This window comes from Ambystoma mexicanum, chromosome 3p, assembly GCF_040938575.1.
Source record: "Ambystoma mexicanum isolate Mex_15411 chromosome 3p, UKY_AmexF1_1, whole genome shotgun sequence".
Lineage (NCBI taxonomy): Eukaryota > Metazoa > Chordata > Amphibia > Caudata > Ambystomatidae > Ambystoma > Ambystoma mexicanum.
Genome location: NC_090925.1, coordinates 1,001,389,471 through 1,001,403,884, shown reverse-complemented (window position 1 = coordinate 1,001,403,884; position 14,414 = coordinate 1,001,389,471). Strand labels below are relative to the sequence as shown.

General features: G+C 50.2%; 1 protein-coding gene across 3 annotated transcripts in view; it reads left to right on the top strand.

Moving 5' to 3' along the window:
* Positions 1-14,414, top strand: part of LPIN3 (lipin 3) — a 679,959-nt gene that overhangs the window by 559,244 nt on the left and 106,301 nt on the right. For all 3 annotated transcript variants that reach the window (XM_069652299.1, XM_069652298.1, XM_069652300.1), the window contains exon 18: positions 1,181-1,295. In XM_069652299.1, coding sequence (XP_069508400.1) covers positions 1,181-1,295 — 115 coding nt within the window. The remainder of the gene's footprint in view (positions 1-1,180; positions 1,296-14,414) is intronic.

The window sequence follows — 14,414 nt, the reverse complement described above, 5'->3', positions numbered from 1 at the left end:
ACGTGTATGTTGGATTTTCTTTTTTAATTTTTTTTTACAAAAATGTATTTTTATGGGTTTGGGAGTCCCCCCCCCAAACACCCCTTTCCACACCTATTTTTAACTATACCCAATCCCCCAACCACTTATCTGTCCTGCCCCCCCCCCCAAAAAATTTGATTAACTTTCTCGTTATTTTGTACATGTTTAAATTGCAGGCGTAGAAATGCCTGGCTATGAAAGACGTCACACCCTCTCCAACCGGCTTAGATGCAGAAAAATGTTTGCTTTTCAATTCCTTTTTAAAATGGCTTTGCTCGTTGCCTCTTGCCTGTTATCCAAATTGGTGCCTGTAATAGTGCAGATCTGTCTGCACAGCTATATTCCTGTTTCCACAGTGGCAGCTAGTAGTTTGTGCATTAAACAAATTCACCCAACATGGATGATCAATCGGTTCTGTTTTCAAAACCAGTTAACAACTAACATGTTCTCACAATGGAATTATTTCCCTTTATAAGAAATTGCCTGAATATGATTTTTCTAGACCTAACGTGTGGATGAATGTTAGCTGTTAGACCATTCTGCTGATCTATTGCGGAGCTCTGACTCATGGCTTTACTGAGAGTTGAGTGACCGGGCATTACCATGAGCTTCTAATCACATGTTTAGATGTCATTCCAGTCCATACTTGCAACATCTAAGTTGCAGACTGCAACTTGCTATTTCCTGTCATTAAATGCCTAATACCCATCCCCAGTTTTTTGTCTTGTACCGTATGTTTAACTTGGATAGTCGTTCTAGTTCTTCTCTTTTTGTATTTAATTGTGATGGTAGTGCTAACTATCTTCTGTATTCCTTGCAAGATATTTTTCATTTGTACACTTCAGGCTTTGCTTTTAAGCGTGTATTGCTAATTGAAAATATGACAAAGCTCTCCTTGCTAAGCTGATGTCTCATTCAATTGGCTTTTACTCCTGGAACAAGAATCATTAGCATGGTTCTTTTGACACATTCCCGGATGTGCCAGGAGTTACTACATGTCTTGCTTAATTGATTTATGATGTTAATTTCCAGCATTTTCAGTGCCCTGGGAGCTGGTGTCTTTGTATTGGAATAACTAACTTGGAGTTATGCTCTATGCAACTGAATGAACTATGCTCTATGCAACTGAATGAACTGCTCTTTCCCCTTCCTCCTGCAGGGAAGTGATTGAGAAGAAACCAGAAGTCTTTAAAATAGCCTGCCTGACGGACATCCGAAATCTCTTCAACCCTCAGCGTCAGCCCTTCTATGCCGCCTTCGGGAACAGGACCAATGTGAGTCACACGTAATGTCTTGCCAACAAGCGTTTTGTGGTTCAGGTTGCGGACATCAGCCATAGCCTGACAGCATGGTGGCAGAATGCAAAAGTCTGTCCATCCAGAACAGTTCCTCTGTGGTCCAGGACGCTAAATATAGAAATTGCTCTGCCACTTAAAACATTTAGTTAAAAATGTTCGGGACATTATTGAATATGCCCCTGCCCAGCAGTCCACGGGGCAGTGCTCTCCATACTGCAGCCAGCCTACAGCACTATCATTAGTGTTGCATGGTCTGTGAACTCAGTTAGCTGTCATTCACAGAATCATTCTCACTCATTCATTGCTTTCATTGAATTTCCCTTGTTCTGTCCATCTAATTTTTTATCACCGTAGTGTGTTCTTACATTCTAACTCTTACTCCTTTTGGACTAGTCTTTTGCTTTCTCTGTCCATACTGTTTTTTTTTATTCCCCTACACGAGCTATCATTCCCTTCTGCCTGTACACCTTTCTGTTCTTTGTCTCTCATTGTCCCTTTTTCAAATCTAGGTCTCTGCTCTGCATGAGACATCCCAGATGTCACTAATGCCAGCATTTTCATACAAGTGCGATTGGGCTGGTTGCTTGCAAACTGAAATTGATGGGAGTACAAATGCAGGCAGGAGTAATGACATGTTTGTTAATGATGTGTTTCCCCTAATCCTTGATGTTGGTGGCTTTGTGCACTGACAGCGTGCCCGTTTATAAATTTTCTCTTCCTGCCCCCGCCAGGCATCTTTTTCTTGGGGAGGGTCAGGTGCGGGGGTGAATCCCCTCACCCTTGCTTCTTCCTTTCCTACAACCTTCTTTGTGCCAATCTTGCACCGACATCTATTTACACTCCTACAACTCCATCCTAACTTAACTGTTAGATGCTGGTACCATAGTCTGTTTCCGCAACAGTCTCCTGAATGCCACAAACTGTTTCTCCACGTTGCCGCCCCTGTCCACAACCGTACCACTGGCATTTCATGCCCCTGCAATTTTAAGCCACTACATTTTTACTGTCCATATGAGAACACCAGCCTTTCAGAGACCTGGTCTATTACCGTTGGCACAAAAAGCTTTGATTCCCATTTCCATCTCTCATGTTTGAAACAATATCTGCAAATGCCTCACACTTGTTTCTTCCTCCTACACTTTTTTGTACTGTTCTCCTTTTTTTTTGTCTCCCACTCCCTGTTTCTCTAACCACTTGTTTCAGGTCTTTGATTTTCCAGCAGCAGTATAGCTGCTGGCACCTTATGACATCAGGCATTCTTTTGTTCCTAAAGTCTGTGGCAGGTGGAAATCCAGTGATCAGTGTCATTTAGTAGGTTAATTTCTCTTCACCACTCTGCCTGGTACTATGGTATATGTGGCAAAGTGATATCACTTGCCAATGATTGAAAGCACTGTAAAGTGCATTTGCCCCCTCTCCCAGCTCAGATTTACACCATAACTGTAAGATAATAGCCTAGTTTGACAAAAGCGCCAGGTGAGACTGACTTGGTGATATTTTCCCTACAGGTGCACAGCAGACCGCTCTATGAAGGGTCATGCTACAATCCTTGGATGTCGTCCCTTCTCCCATGGGGGAGAAAGTCTCCTGTGGCCCGGGCCGTGTGGCTAAAGTCCAATAGTGCCCCTGGGGTTGGTGTACTGTGGGAGGATCACATGGGAGGGAGAAGTCCTTCATGTGATGAGGGACGACATCACAGGGAGAACGCGGTACTCGCCCACCACTTTTCATCCTCCCGTACATTGAATCAACATTCAGTGGAACCCAGTCCCTACCTCCCCTATGTTTTGTTGTTGGATAGATTATATCAATGGACCACCCTTCACTGAGACGAAGAATAGGGACTACTCATATGAAGCCTTTGACAAAACTGGGATGAAGAAGAACATCAGTAACCCAAGGGAGAACATCAACATTGTCACTGAGATGAAGACGAGGCACTGAAGAGCACCCTGCGGAACCAACAGGAGCGATCTAGACAATTTGAAATGGATATTGGGACAAGGAGGCAATGCAGAAGCATCAAGATTCCTCCCAGAACCACTAGTGACCATTTTAGTGGTTCCCGAAATCCAATTGGACAATTCATGCACATGATCAGAATTAAGAGAAAAGGGAAACCAGGAAATAAAACACAGTCCTGGGTGCAGGGTAACCCAGGAGCAGAGCAGAGCAGCACGAGAACCGGAGTAGCCTGCGAGGATAGAAGAAAGGCACAGAGAAGCCTGTCCAGAGGAAGCGGTCGATCGAGACCTCAGAAGAGAGGCGGACCACATCTTCATTGATGAAGACCTGCTCGCCAAGACTGCAAGGGAAATCCTCCTTGGGGGGAACCAGCAAAGCATTTGCCATTCTGTTGGCAGGGAGGATGAAGAGTGGGGCGCAGAAAGGAATATCAGAGGGGTGCTGAGCTGGTCGCAAGCCACAGGAAGAGATGCCAGACTGACAGGAGAACTCAGATGGCTATCCTGAGGTCTGGGAAGCGTGAACGCCGCAGCCACAGGTACGCAAAGCAGTGCCCCGTGAGTCCCACACTTGCAGAGCGTAGCTGGAAAGGAGAGAAATCCCTCGCCAACCCAAGAACAAGGTACGTGAGTGAGCAGAAAGGCTCCAGGCTACAGAGGGAGAGGGCGCAGAATACCCCAAAGACACGGTCTGGGACCCATTTAAAGAAACCTGGTAGCTTATGGCCACAGTTGATAGGACTTGGCAGGTTAGTGAACCAAGTCTACCGGAAAGACAAACTACAGAAAGCATGCAAGTTTTGGACTCTCACCCATATAGCAATTGCTAAACCTAATGTTCACAATATCTGGAGGAAAGCAAATTATGTGTACGTTAATAAGGAAACTGAAAGCGAGTCTGGGACTTGCACCCATATGAAGAGAAATACCACTCTTCATAGCCACAGTACCTGGTAGGATAATATACTAGGGTGACTGTGAGTGCAAGCAGAAGGTAGAGAAAACCAATACCTTTGAGGACACAGTGCTAACAATTATCCTAGTCATCCTTCTCCAGCATGGGGTCTGGCATGGATTCACATGCTCATGAATATTCCGTGTCGTCAGGCTGGGAATCCTCGGTAAAGAACAAATCAGTATCAGTTTCGTTTCTGATCTGTCTTTCTTAGTAACCAATCGCTGATCTCTGGGTCATACTGCCCCCAGCCAATGACTGCCCTCTCCCTAAGCCCCGCCTCTGGCAGCCATCCTCAGATTTTTACGGCACGCTCAAGTGTTGGGAGTCCTCGTGTTTAGCTCTAGAGTTTTTTACTGCGTTTCTTTTTTTTTCAGGAGATTTCTCATTTTTTCGGTTTAATCGAGCCTCAAGCTCCACCGTTTCTACTTCCGATAACGGGGTCCCGTTTCGGATTTCTTCTACGCCCCTCAAGGGTGAAGTTTTCGTCGAGTTTACACTTCTTGGAGGATTCCGGAAGATCTGCGGCCTACCTCAAGGCATGGCCCAGGACAAAGGGAGCTCGACGCCCGGATCCAAGCTGTTCAGGAACTGTCCTGGATGCGGATTATATAACGTTTTCAAGGACGATGAGCATTTGCGATGTCTCTACTGCCTCCATGGGGACAAGACGCACGTGGAGAAGGACTGTGCGTTCTGTAAGAACCTTTCGGAACGGTCCAAACAAGATAGTTGTTCCCGCCTCGCCACCTGGCTGGAGAAGGGCACAGCAAGTGAGAAGGCGAAGAAGAAGTCTGAGCGGGCTTCTAAGTCCTTTGAGGGCGCCCCGGCGACTAGGGGGCCCAACAGAAGGCCAAGCACTGCGAGTCCGCAGGCTCCGGGAGCGCCGAAAGGTCGGGCTCTTCGGTTGCCAAGCAGGGTGCTACTTCCCCGGCACATTCGACCACGAGCCAGCGCTCTGGGTCGGGGAAGAGGAAGTCTGAGAACCCGGGTAGGCCACTGGAGCGGACCCGGTCGATCTCGAAGGGGGAGCGAGGCGTTGACCCTCGCCCCAAGGCGAAGGCCCAGGACGCACCTAAGGTGGTGAGGGCCTTGATCCACCCGGCTAAGGCCTCTACCGAAGTGGTCTCTGCGACCCTGGCGGAGCCGGCTGAGACTACGCCAATGGAAACGGCCTCTGGGCCCAGAGTATCCCTGCTGCCGCAGAGGGAATCCTCTTTCCAGCCCATCGCTAAGGCCCCCGTGAAGCCCCCGGCTGAAAAAGAGAGGTGGGCGGTGGCTGTTACAGACTTGGAATCAGCCTCTGAGGAGGAACTGGTGGAGACCGAGAGGGGCCTCAACGAAAGGTCCATAGGCATCAACGAGAGGTTCATAAACCTCAACGAGAGGTTCGAGAAGGTTCGATCCCAGGGGACGGTCCGACGTGATCGAAGATAGCGACGAGGACGACGAACAGGGCCCACTGGAGCGGCCATCCCATCCGTCGCAGCCATTGCCCGGGCCACAGGATAGCTCGGCGGCCATTTTGTTGCCAATCCTTATGTACCGAGATAAGGACAAGATTACCACGCACCCCGACTGAGGATCCAGAACCAGGCCCGTCGGGAAGCCCTCCGAACAAGCGGAGGAGAGTCCACCCCGCTCTGCCCTTCGTGCCTGCGAGACCGGTGGACCCCTCATCCCCCTCGCCGGACCCTAGAGAGGATACGCCGACGGGGACGACTATGATGGCGGCGATGACACAGCGGACATCCCGTCGTCACCCCCCCGCGGGCGTCCCCAGCCGACGAGGTTGGCTCTTTCCACGCCATGATAACCAGGACATCCGAGCTCTTCCAGCTCTGCCCTGAAGAACAGAAAAGGGAGGGGTTTCTGTACCAACGATGAGAGGCTAAGAGGAAGACGGTCCTCGCGGTGCCTTTACTCGACGACATCTGGGACGAGGGGCTTGCTGTCCTCAAGAACCAAGCCACGACACCCGCCAAGAGGGACAGGTACGAGAAGAAGTACCGAGTCCCCGATGCCACCCCCTTGTGCTTCAGGGTCCAGCCCACGCCGGACTCAGTCGTCTCGGCAGCGGCTAAGAAGAAGGCAGCGGGCGCGGCGGCTTCAACTTCCTCGTCCCCGCCGGACAGCGAGGGTAAGAAGTTGGACTCTATGGGACGACGAGTCATCTCGTATGGGACGACGAGTCATCTCGTCAGCGGCGACGACGATTAAGGCGGCCAATGCCTTAGCGATCGTGGCCCGCTACGACAGGGAGCTCTGGTTCAAGATAGCTCCCCTGCTAGATTTCCTGCCTGATGACAAAAGGCCGGAGGCCCTAGAAATTCTGCAGGAGGGCGAGGTGGCGTCGGATCACGCCATTACGGTGGCAACGGACATTGCCGATACCAGATTTCGCCAACTGGGCAACAGAGTTTGCCTCCGACGACGAGGATGGCTCAAGGCGGCAGACTTTCGCCAGGACGTCCAAACCAGAGTGTTGGACATGCTGTTCGACGGCAACAACCTCTTTGGTAAGACGGTGGCTGAGTCTCTACAGGCCATCAAGACCGACTTGGAGACAGCCCAGGCCCTTGGGGTGCCTCAGCAGCGAAGGCCCTTTCAGAGCTCTGGAGGCAGACAGGGTGCCTCCAAAGGATCCAGCGGTGGCTCCTCCACCTGCCGCCAGGCAGCCCGCTCCTCTTCCCAGGAGGCCTACAGAGGTCGCGGCAAGCAAGGGGGTTCCCGCCGTCGTCGCCAAGGAGGCGAAGGCGGCAAGGCCGCTTCCAAGCAAGACTGACCCGGCCGGGTGGTCGGGCCCCCACCGAAGCACACCAGTGGGAGGCCGACTGGCGAAGTTCGTCAGGGTGTGGGAGTCCATCTCCACCTATCGTTGGGTGTTGACACCCTGGCCAACGGGCACTCGCTGGAATTCCTAAAGAAGTGCCCTCGCATTCGTCCCGTGGCCAGGAAGGAGAATCACGTCCCTCAACTGCTGTTGGAGGTAAATGCGATGCTCAAGAAAGGTGCCATCGAGCTCGTCCCCAGGAGGCTCCGGGGCTCCAGGGTATACTCAAGGTACTTCCTCGTCAGAAAGAAGACAGGCGGTTGGCGCCCCATCCTAGACCTGCGTCGGTTAAACAAACACATCAAGGTGCAGAAATTCAGGATGGTCACCCTCCAGCACGTACTGGGACAGCTGGAGGAAGGCGACTTCCTATCGTCGCTGGACCTGGAGGATGCTTACTTCCACATCCCCATTCTAAAAAGGCACAGGAAGTTTCTCAGATTCGTGGTTCAAGGACGCCACTACCAATTCAGAGCCCTACCGTTCGGATTAAAGTCGGCACCCAGGGTTTTCACCAAGTGCCTGGCACCAGTGGAGGCGCGGCTGCGCCTGCAGGGGATCCACGTCTACCCCTACCTAGATGACTGGCTAATCCGGGCGAGGACCGTCCGTTTGCTCACGGAGCTGGGGTTCTCCAACTACCCCAAATCCCACCTGGTTCCGTCGCAAGTAGCACTGTTTTTGGGGGCGAAGCTCGATACAGTGGAGCAACTGGCCTCCCCTTCAGAGGAGAGGACCAAAACCATCCTCTGCAAGGTACGGCGACTGTTGGCCACGGACGTGGCCAGAGTGAGGTCCATCAAGTCCCTTCTCGGGATAATGTCCTCCTGCATCTACCTTGTACCCCTTTGCAGACTTCGGATGCGTCCGCTACAGGAGTTCGACGCCCTCTGGTTTCAGGCGGGGGGCTGCTTCGAGGACAGGATCCCCCTCGACGAGAAGTTCAGTCGGGCGATCCTATGGTGGGGCACCCGGGCTCACCTCACGACGGGCACGGACTTTCAAACCGCGGCGTTTCAGGAGACAGTGACTACGGACGCCTCTCTGGAGGGTTGGGGGGCCCACACCGGAGATCTGTCTCCCGGAGGAGAGGTCTCTTCACATCAACATCTTGGAGCTCCGTGCAGTGTTCTGGGCGCTCAAGTCGTTCCTCCCGTCCCTCAAGGACAAAGTGGTGAGGATCTTCACCGACAACACCACCACGATGTTCTACATACGGAAGCAGGGGGACACCAGATCCCCAGCCCTATCCAAGGAGGCCCAGGATCTGTGGCACTGGGCTGTCGCCCAGGGGATGTTTCTGGTTCCCTTCCACCTGGCAGGAATAAAAAACACAATGGCCGACTCACTCAGCAGGGAGCTGCGCTCGTGCCATCGACTCTTCCAATGATGGGGCAAATCCCAGATCGACCTGTTCGCGACGGCAACGAACTCCAAGTGCCAGAGGTTCGCCAGCAGGTTCCCACAGCCGAGGAGCATGGGGGATGCTTTCTCGTTACGTTGGGATGGCCTGTTTCTATACGCGTTCCCTCCATTGCCGTTGCTGCTCCGCCTCATCAAGCAGTTCAAGAAGTGCAGGTGCAGGATGATCCTCGTCGCACCGGCGTGGCCAAGGCAGGTCTGGTTCCCGGACCTTCTGGACTTGTCAACGTCCCTGCCAGTCAGGCTGCCGGCGGACGCGGATCTTCTCTCCAGAGAAGGAGGCGCCATTCTACACCACGACCCACAGTCGCTGAACTTGCAGGCCTGGCTCCTGCAGCACTAGAGTTTGGAGGGTACGATATCCCGGATGATTGCCCAGAGGTTCTTGCAAAGGCCAGGGCGTCCTCAACTCTCAAGTGTTACGGTCATAAATGGAAGAGCTTCTCTGTCTGGTGCCGTGCACAGAAGATTAACCCTCTGCAGATTACGGCCCCTCGAGTGCTGCCGTACTTGCTGTCGCTGGCCAAAGCTGGACTGGCTCACGCCTCCATCAATATACATCTGGCTGCCATCTCCCGATATACCAGGACTACGGGACGGGCGTCCTTGTGGTCTCAACGCCTGGTAAAGGAATTTATGAAGGGACTATTCCGATCATTCCCGCCAGTGAAGGCCCCTGCCCCGGCGTGGGAACTTAATGTGGTGCTGACCAGGCTCATGGGAGCCCCATTCGGGCCTATGCATTTGGTGCCTTTGAAGTTCCTGTCATGGAAGACAGCGTTCCTCGTGGCCATCACCTCTGCACAACGAGTGGGAGAGATTCAGGCCCTATCTTGCAAGCCTCCATACTTGACGTTTCATGACACGAGGGTAGTGCTTAGGACGCACCCCTCCTTCATGCCCAAGGTGCTGTCGGACTTCCACCTCAACGAGCCCTTGGTGCTACAAGTTTTCTTCCCGTCGCCTTCGACGCCGGCCGAGAGGACTTTGCACTCGCTGGATGTAGCTAGAGCGCTGAAGTTCTACGTGGACCGCACGAAGAGTTTTCGGAAGACGTCACAACTGTTTGTGAACTTTGGGTCTGTGAATCAAGGGAAGGCTCTGTCAAAGACTTCCATTTCCAGATGGCTCTCCGGCTGCATCATGCATTGTCACCGGTTGGCAAACCGACTGCTGCCCGTCCGTCCGAGAGCCCATTCGACCAGAGCGATCGCTGCTACCACGTTCCTGTCTGGTGAACCCCTGCTGGACATCTGCAGGTCTCCTACGTGGAGGTCGACGCACACCTTCACAAGATTCTACTGCGCCTATCGGGACTGCAGGGAGGAGTCCAGGATCGGCCAAGCAGTGCTGCGCAACTTGTTCGCTTAAGGTGAGCCTGGTGAGGAGGTAAGAGATGCTTAATGTTGAGTTGTTGTATTGTTTAATGTTGAGCCTGTTGCCACCTCCCGAGGTTGTGCATGTGTATACTGCTATGTATTCTTTTATTCATGAGCATGTGAATCCATGCCAGACCCCATGCTGGAGAAGGAACAAGTTACTTACCTGTAACTGTTGTTCTCCAGCATGGGTCTGGCATGGATTCACATGCGAACCCTCCCACCTACCCCTCTGCGGCTCTTCACTTGGTCATACTGCCACTTGGCATGCTACCAAATCTGAGGATGGCTGCCAGAGGCGGGGCTTAGGGAGAGGGCAGTCATTGGCTGGGGGCAGTATGACCCAGAGATCAGTGATTGGTTACTAAGAAAGACAGATCAGAAACTGATACTGATTTTTTTCTTTACCGAGGATTCCCAGCCTGACGACGTTGAATATTCATGAGCATGTGAATCCATGCCAGACCCATGCTGGAGAACAACAGTTACAGGTAGGTAACTTGTTCCTTCCAGAGAGAGGTCACCAGGCCGACTGGGCGAGGGAATGGAATGAAACCAGGTGAAGGTAAGCATGCCCCTTGAATGTGGACAGTCAAAGGATGCAGAGCAAGAGACATTTGCTGAGAAAAAGCAGCAGAGAAACCAAGAGGAAGGAAAACCCATCCCTTGGTCATAATTGTGGATATTGTAGAAAGCCATGAGAGAAGGGAAACTCTCTTGGCGGTTTCAGAAGCTGACAACCTTCTGTTCTAAGGTTGTCCATCTTTTTGGAAGTTGTTTTTGTGCACCATTTTGAGAACTTTACATCATGAACTTAAGAACTTTTGAACCTGATGAGAAAAAGATCCCCTTGCACCTTATAAGTTATTAGTGTGAGGGCTAGAAAAGGGGTGTTGACGGGGTGTTGACACAATGGTGGACTTGTTTGATTGGACATCCTGGCAGACCCATTACATTCCTTTTGAGGCAAGGATCCCCCCTCTTAGTTTTGGGGACAGAGGCATTTTCCTACCCTCATTTCTTTAATAAAGGTTGTATCAATCAACATGCCACCATTGTGTCGATCTTGCTTCTACAGCCTTACAGTATAGGTTTTCCTGTGCTTGCTGCACATTTTGAGTGAGCAAAAGGTCCAGTCTGGGTGGCGAGTGAACAGTCTCCTGCCTACATGACGAATTGTGGAATAATTAAAAGTGAAGCATGAGACTGAGGTGCAGAGCGTTTCATACCCCGTCTCCCAATACTCCTCAGGTGTAATAGCACCATATGTTCCTCTGTGTCCATTTGTGTGAAGAGGGTGCATGTGGTTCCACTTGCTCCTAGAAAGTTTATGGTGCTGTGTGGAAATAAAATGTTATTCACTTGCACATATTTCACTGAATTCCATATTTATACCTGTATTTCACTATATCATGGCCTGTGTGAATGAGAATCCACAGCCAAGAGTCTGATGTCATTGTTCACATCCATGAGATTGGGCCTGCACAATCAACGCCTTTTTAAGAACGCTGTTATGGAGAGCTAAAGGGTGCAAATGTGGAGCTGAATGAGAGAAGGAACATGAGGAAGAAAAAAAGGAGGCTGAGCACTGCAACGTTTAAGAATGGAATTGGCTGGAAGGATATATAAAACGCAGTGTATGAGAAAACTGACCTGGAGCGTGTAAAAAAATAAATAAATAAAAATGGCTCGAGGAGAAACTCAGCTGCTGCAAATCCAATGATAGTCTGCATCAGTAACCAAAGCAGTGCTGGGTCAAGAATGCCGAGCTAAAGGCAAAGCAAATGTGACTGAAACACCCAAGCCCATGGTAGTGTCTCCATACCACACGTGAGGTCCCGACAGTCTCTAACTGTAGGCAGAACTCTAGCTTATTATGTGCTGAGTGTGGGAGCGAGGAGTTCACACTATCCATCTAGAGATGGTATTGTTTATTTATATAGTGCCTATACACCGGCAAGTGTTACAAAGCGCTCAATACCACAGGTATCTCTATATCACAGAGCCCATCATGGACGTATGTCTGTACCTTCTATCAGCTCGGTTCCTCTCTATTCCAGCTTGGTTGTCCCTACCAACATCCCTTACCTCCTGCCCTTTTGAATTGCCTTGGGTGAACACAGCCTTTTCTTTCTTTCCTAGATTTATTAACTTCAACACCACCTCCAATTCTTCACCAGATCCTCCAGTTAGTACCACCTCTTCACCTCCTAGCTCCTTCGCCATCTTCCCTCCAACAGCTTCCACTCCTCCAGTCTTTGTATCGCATTCTGAATTTCTCCAATCCCGCCAGTCATAACCTACTGCAGCCCACATCCAGCAACTAAGGTTGCTAGCTTTTATATTCTACTCCCTCCTCACGCCCCAGTGCGTCTTTATTCGGAGGGTCTGCAGTTTTGCAGGGGAATTAAGCGAGGGCTGTTATGTTTTTGCTTATGCCAGAGTTCGGTTAAAGCACAGAGTTGTGCACTGAAATATGCGGCTTAGCTACCATTTTGGAATTCCTTTCACTCTAGTCCTCACTGTGGCTGCCTGGGTTGGGATGAGCTTTTACATGGGCAACGTTTACCAGCTAAAGCGTGGGCCAGACCTGCAACCGATATTACTTTAGGTTGGGTTGTTAACAAAATGTGTTTGCCTAGAGTATTTTTTTCGGCTTGGAAATGGGGTATTTGTCTCTAGGAATGTTCTATGGTGAAATGGAAAGCTTGTATCCCCAACGCTGGTCTCTTGCACCAAGGAACAATGACGTTTTAGTGTACCTTTTGCTTTTGTAAAGACCACTAACTTGCAAACTTGATGTAACGCAATCACGACATTCCAGAGTTCCTCGTGGTGAACTGTTACTAGTAAATGTGCTGGTGTGTGCTTACTGAGGTTTCTGGCCTTTCATTACTGTTAGTAGGACTTTGGGAAGTCTTTCCCCTTAAAAGCCTGGTCCTGCCAGGGGCTGCAGGGCTCCCAGTGAAGTGCTGCAGATTCAGTTACTGTTCATCAGTATCGAGCCTAAGAACGCTTTTGTGCTGTTAGTTTGACTGTCGCCCCCCAGTGGCTGCCACCAAATTTAAGTGACCAGGGGATATTCCCCATTCCACCACAGGCCCATCACACATTGACTTGCGGAGACACCCAGCCCCCTGACCCATTGTCCTCGTGTCCCCAAAGGCAGGCAAGGGACTTTTGACACACTACCTATAAACATGTCTTTCCCACAAATATTGGCAATGCATATGTTAAGGTACAAACACAGTGTTGTTTCAAAGGTGGTGGAGATCAGAAATTAGACCATGAGTGAATCTCAGAGCACTTCAGTTAGTGAGAAATTCAACACATGGTGCCAAAATAATAAAAAGGATAAAATGGTTCAATATAGCCAGCTTAAGACTTTGGGTTCCCACATGTCTTTGAAGTCTCCCTAATTTGAGGATAAGAAGGGATTGTCTTTTCCTTGGCTCTCATTACAAGGCTCTCTGGTTTAATTGTTCCCACAGCCTCCCTTTTTCCAGACTCTTACCTTCAGATTCCATCTCCCTTGTCTCTCTTCTACATTCTCAGGCATGAGGGTTTCCCTGACTATTTGTGCTTCTATGTCTCTGGCTTTACGGGTTCCCACATTCTCCGTTCTCTGTCAGTCTCTTAGGCTTAAGGGTTCCCTGCACCACTTTTCTGTCCACAGGCTCTTGGGCTTCAGGTTCTGGTTCAGTCTTGGGGGAAGCAAGTTCTCTCGTAGGCGATTGGGAGGGGGAGGTGTTCTTCATATCTCATTGAATCTGGGATTGCTTATCCAGAAGCATTGGGTATGGTTGAAGAGCCTGGACTATCCTTGGCTTTATCAGAGACCCAAGGAAGGCTCAATGATATCTTAGAGCCTGAGAGTCTTCCCCTTGTAGATGCCGCTCTGCTCGTCCTGGTGCTGCTTGGTGCTGGGCCTTGTTCTCATACTTCCTCCCACCACTTTTGGTTGGCTAGTGTCCTTTTGGCCCCCACACCCCCCCCGCCCATATTCTCTCATTGCCTCTTGTCCCCTGCTATATAGAGGGCCAAAGAGAGGATAACCAGGGGAGCCTGCCAATACTATCTCCAGGGCCATCATTCTCTGACCTAAGGAGGTACCGGCACTTACTTTTAATAGATGGCTCACATCCATATACCAGGAAGTAGTTGTGTAGTGAGAGTTAGGGTTTGGGTGCTGGGCTTCGTATTATGGAAATACTTAATTTGTACGGCTGTGCCTTTCAGGTCGTCAACTTCACCTTTTTACAGGTAGTGACTTTATTTTATTTTTTACTTGTTCCAACCCCCATGGATTGCTTCTTTTTTGTGAGTGGCAGTTATGAATTATTTTATGTGCTTGTTATTCTGGGTGCATTATTCCGAATGTGGCGATGCTGGTCATGTGGGCGTGTATGCAGTGCTTGTTTGGTATTGAGACAATTTGTATTTATTAAATTTATAGAGCGCTTTAATCCAAAGTGCTTTACATTACAACAACTGGATACATAGAATAATTGGAAGCATAAATGCAAAACATGAAACAAGCCA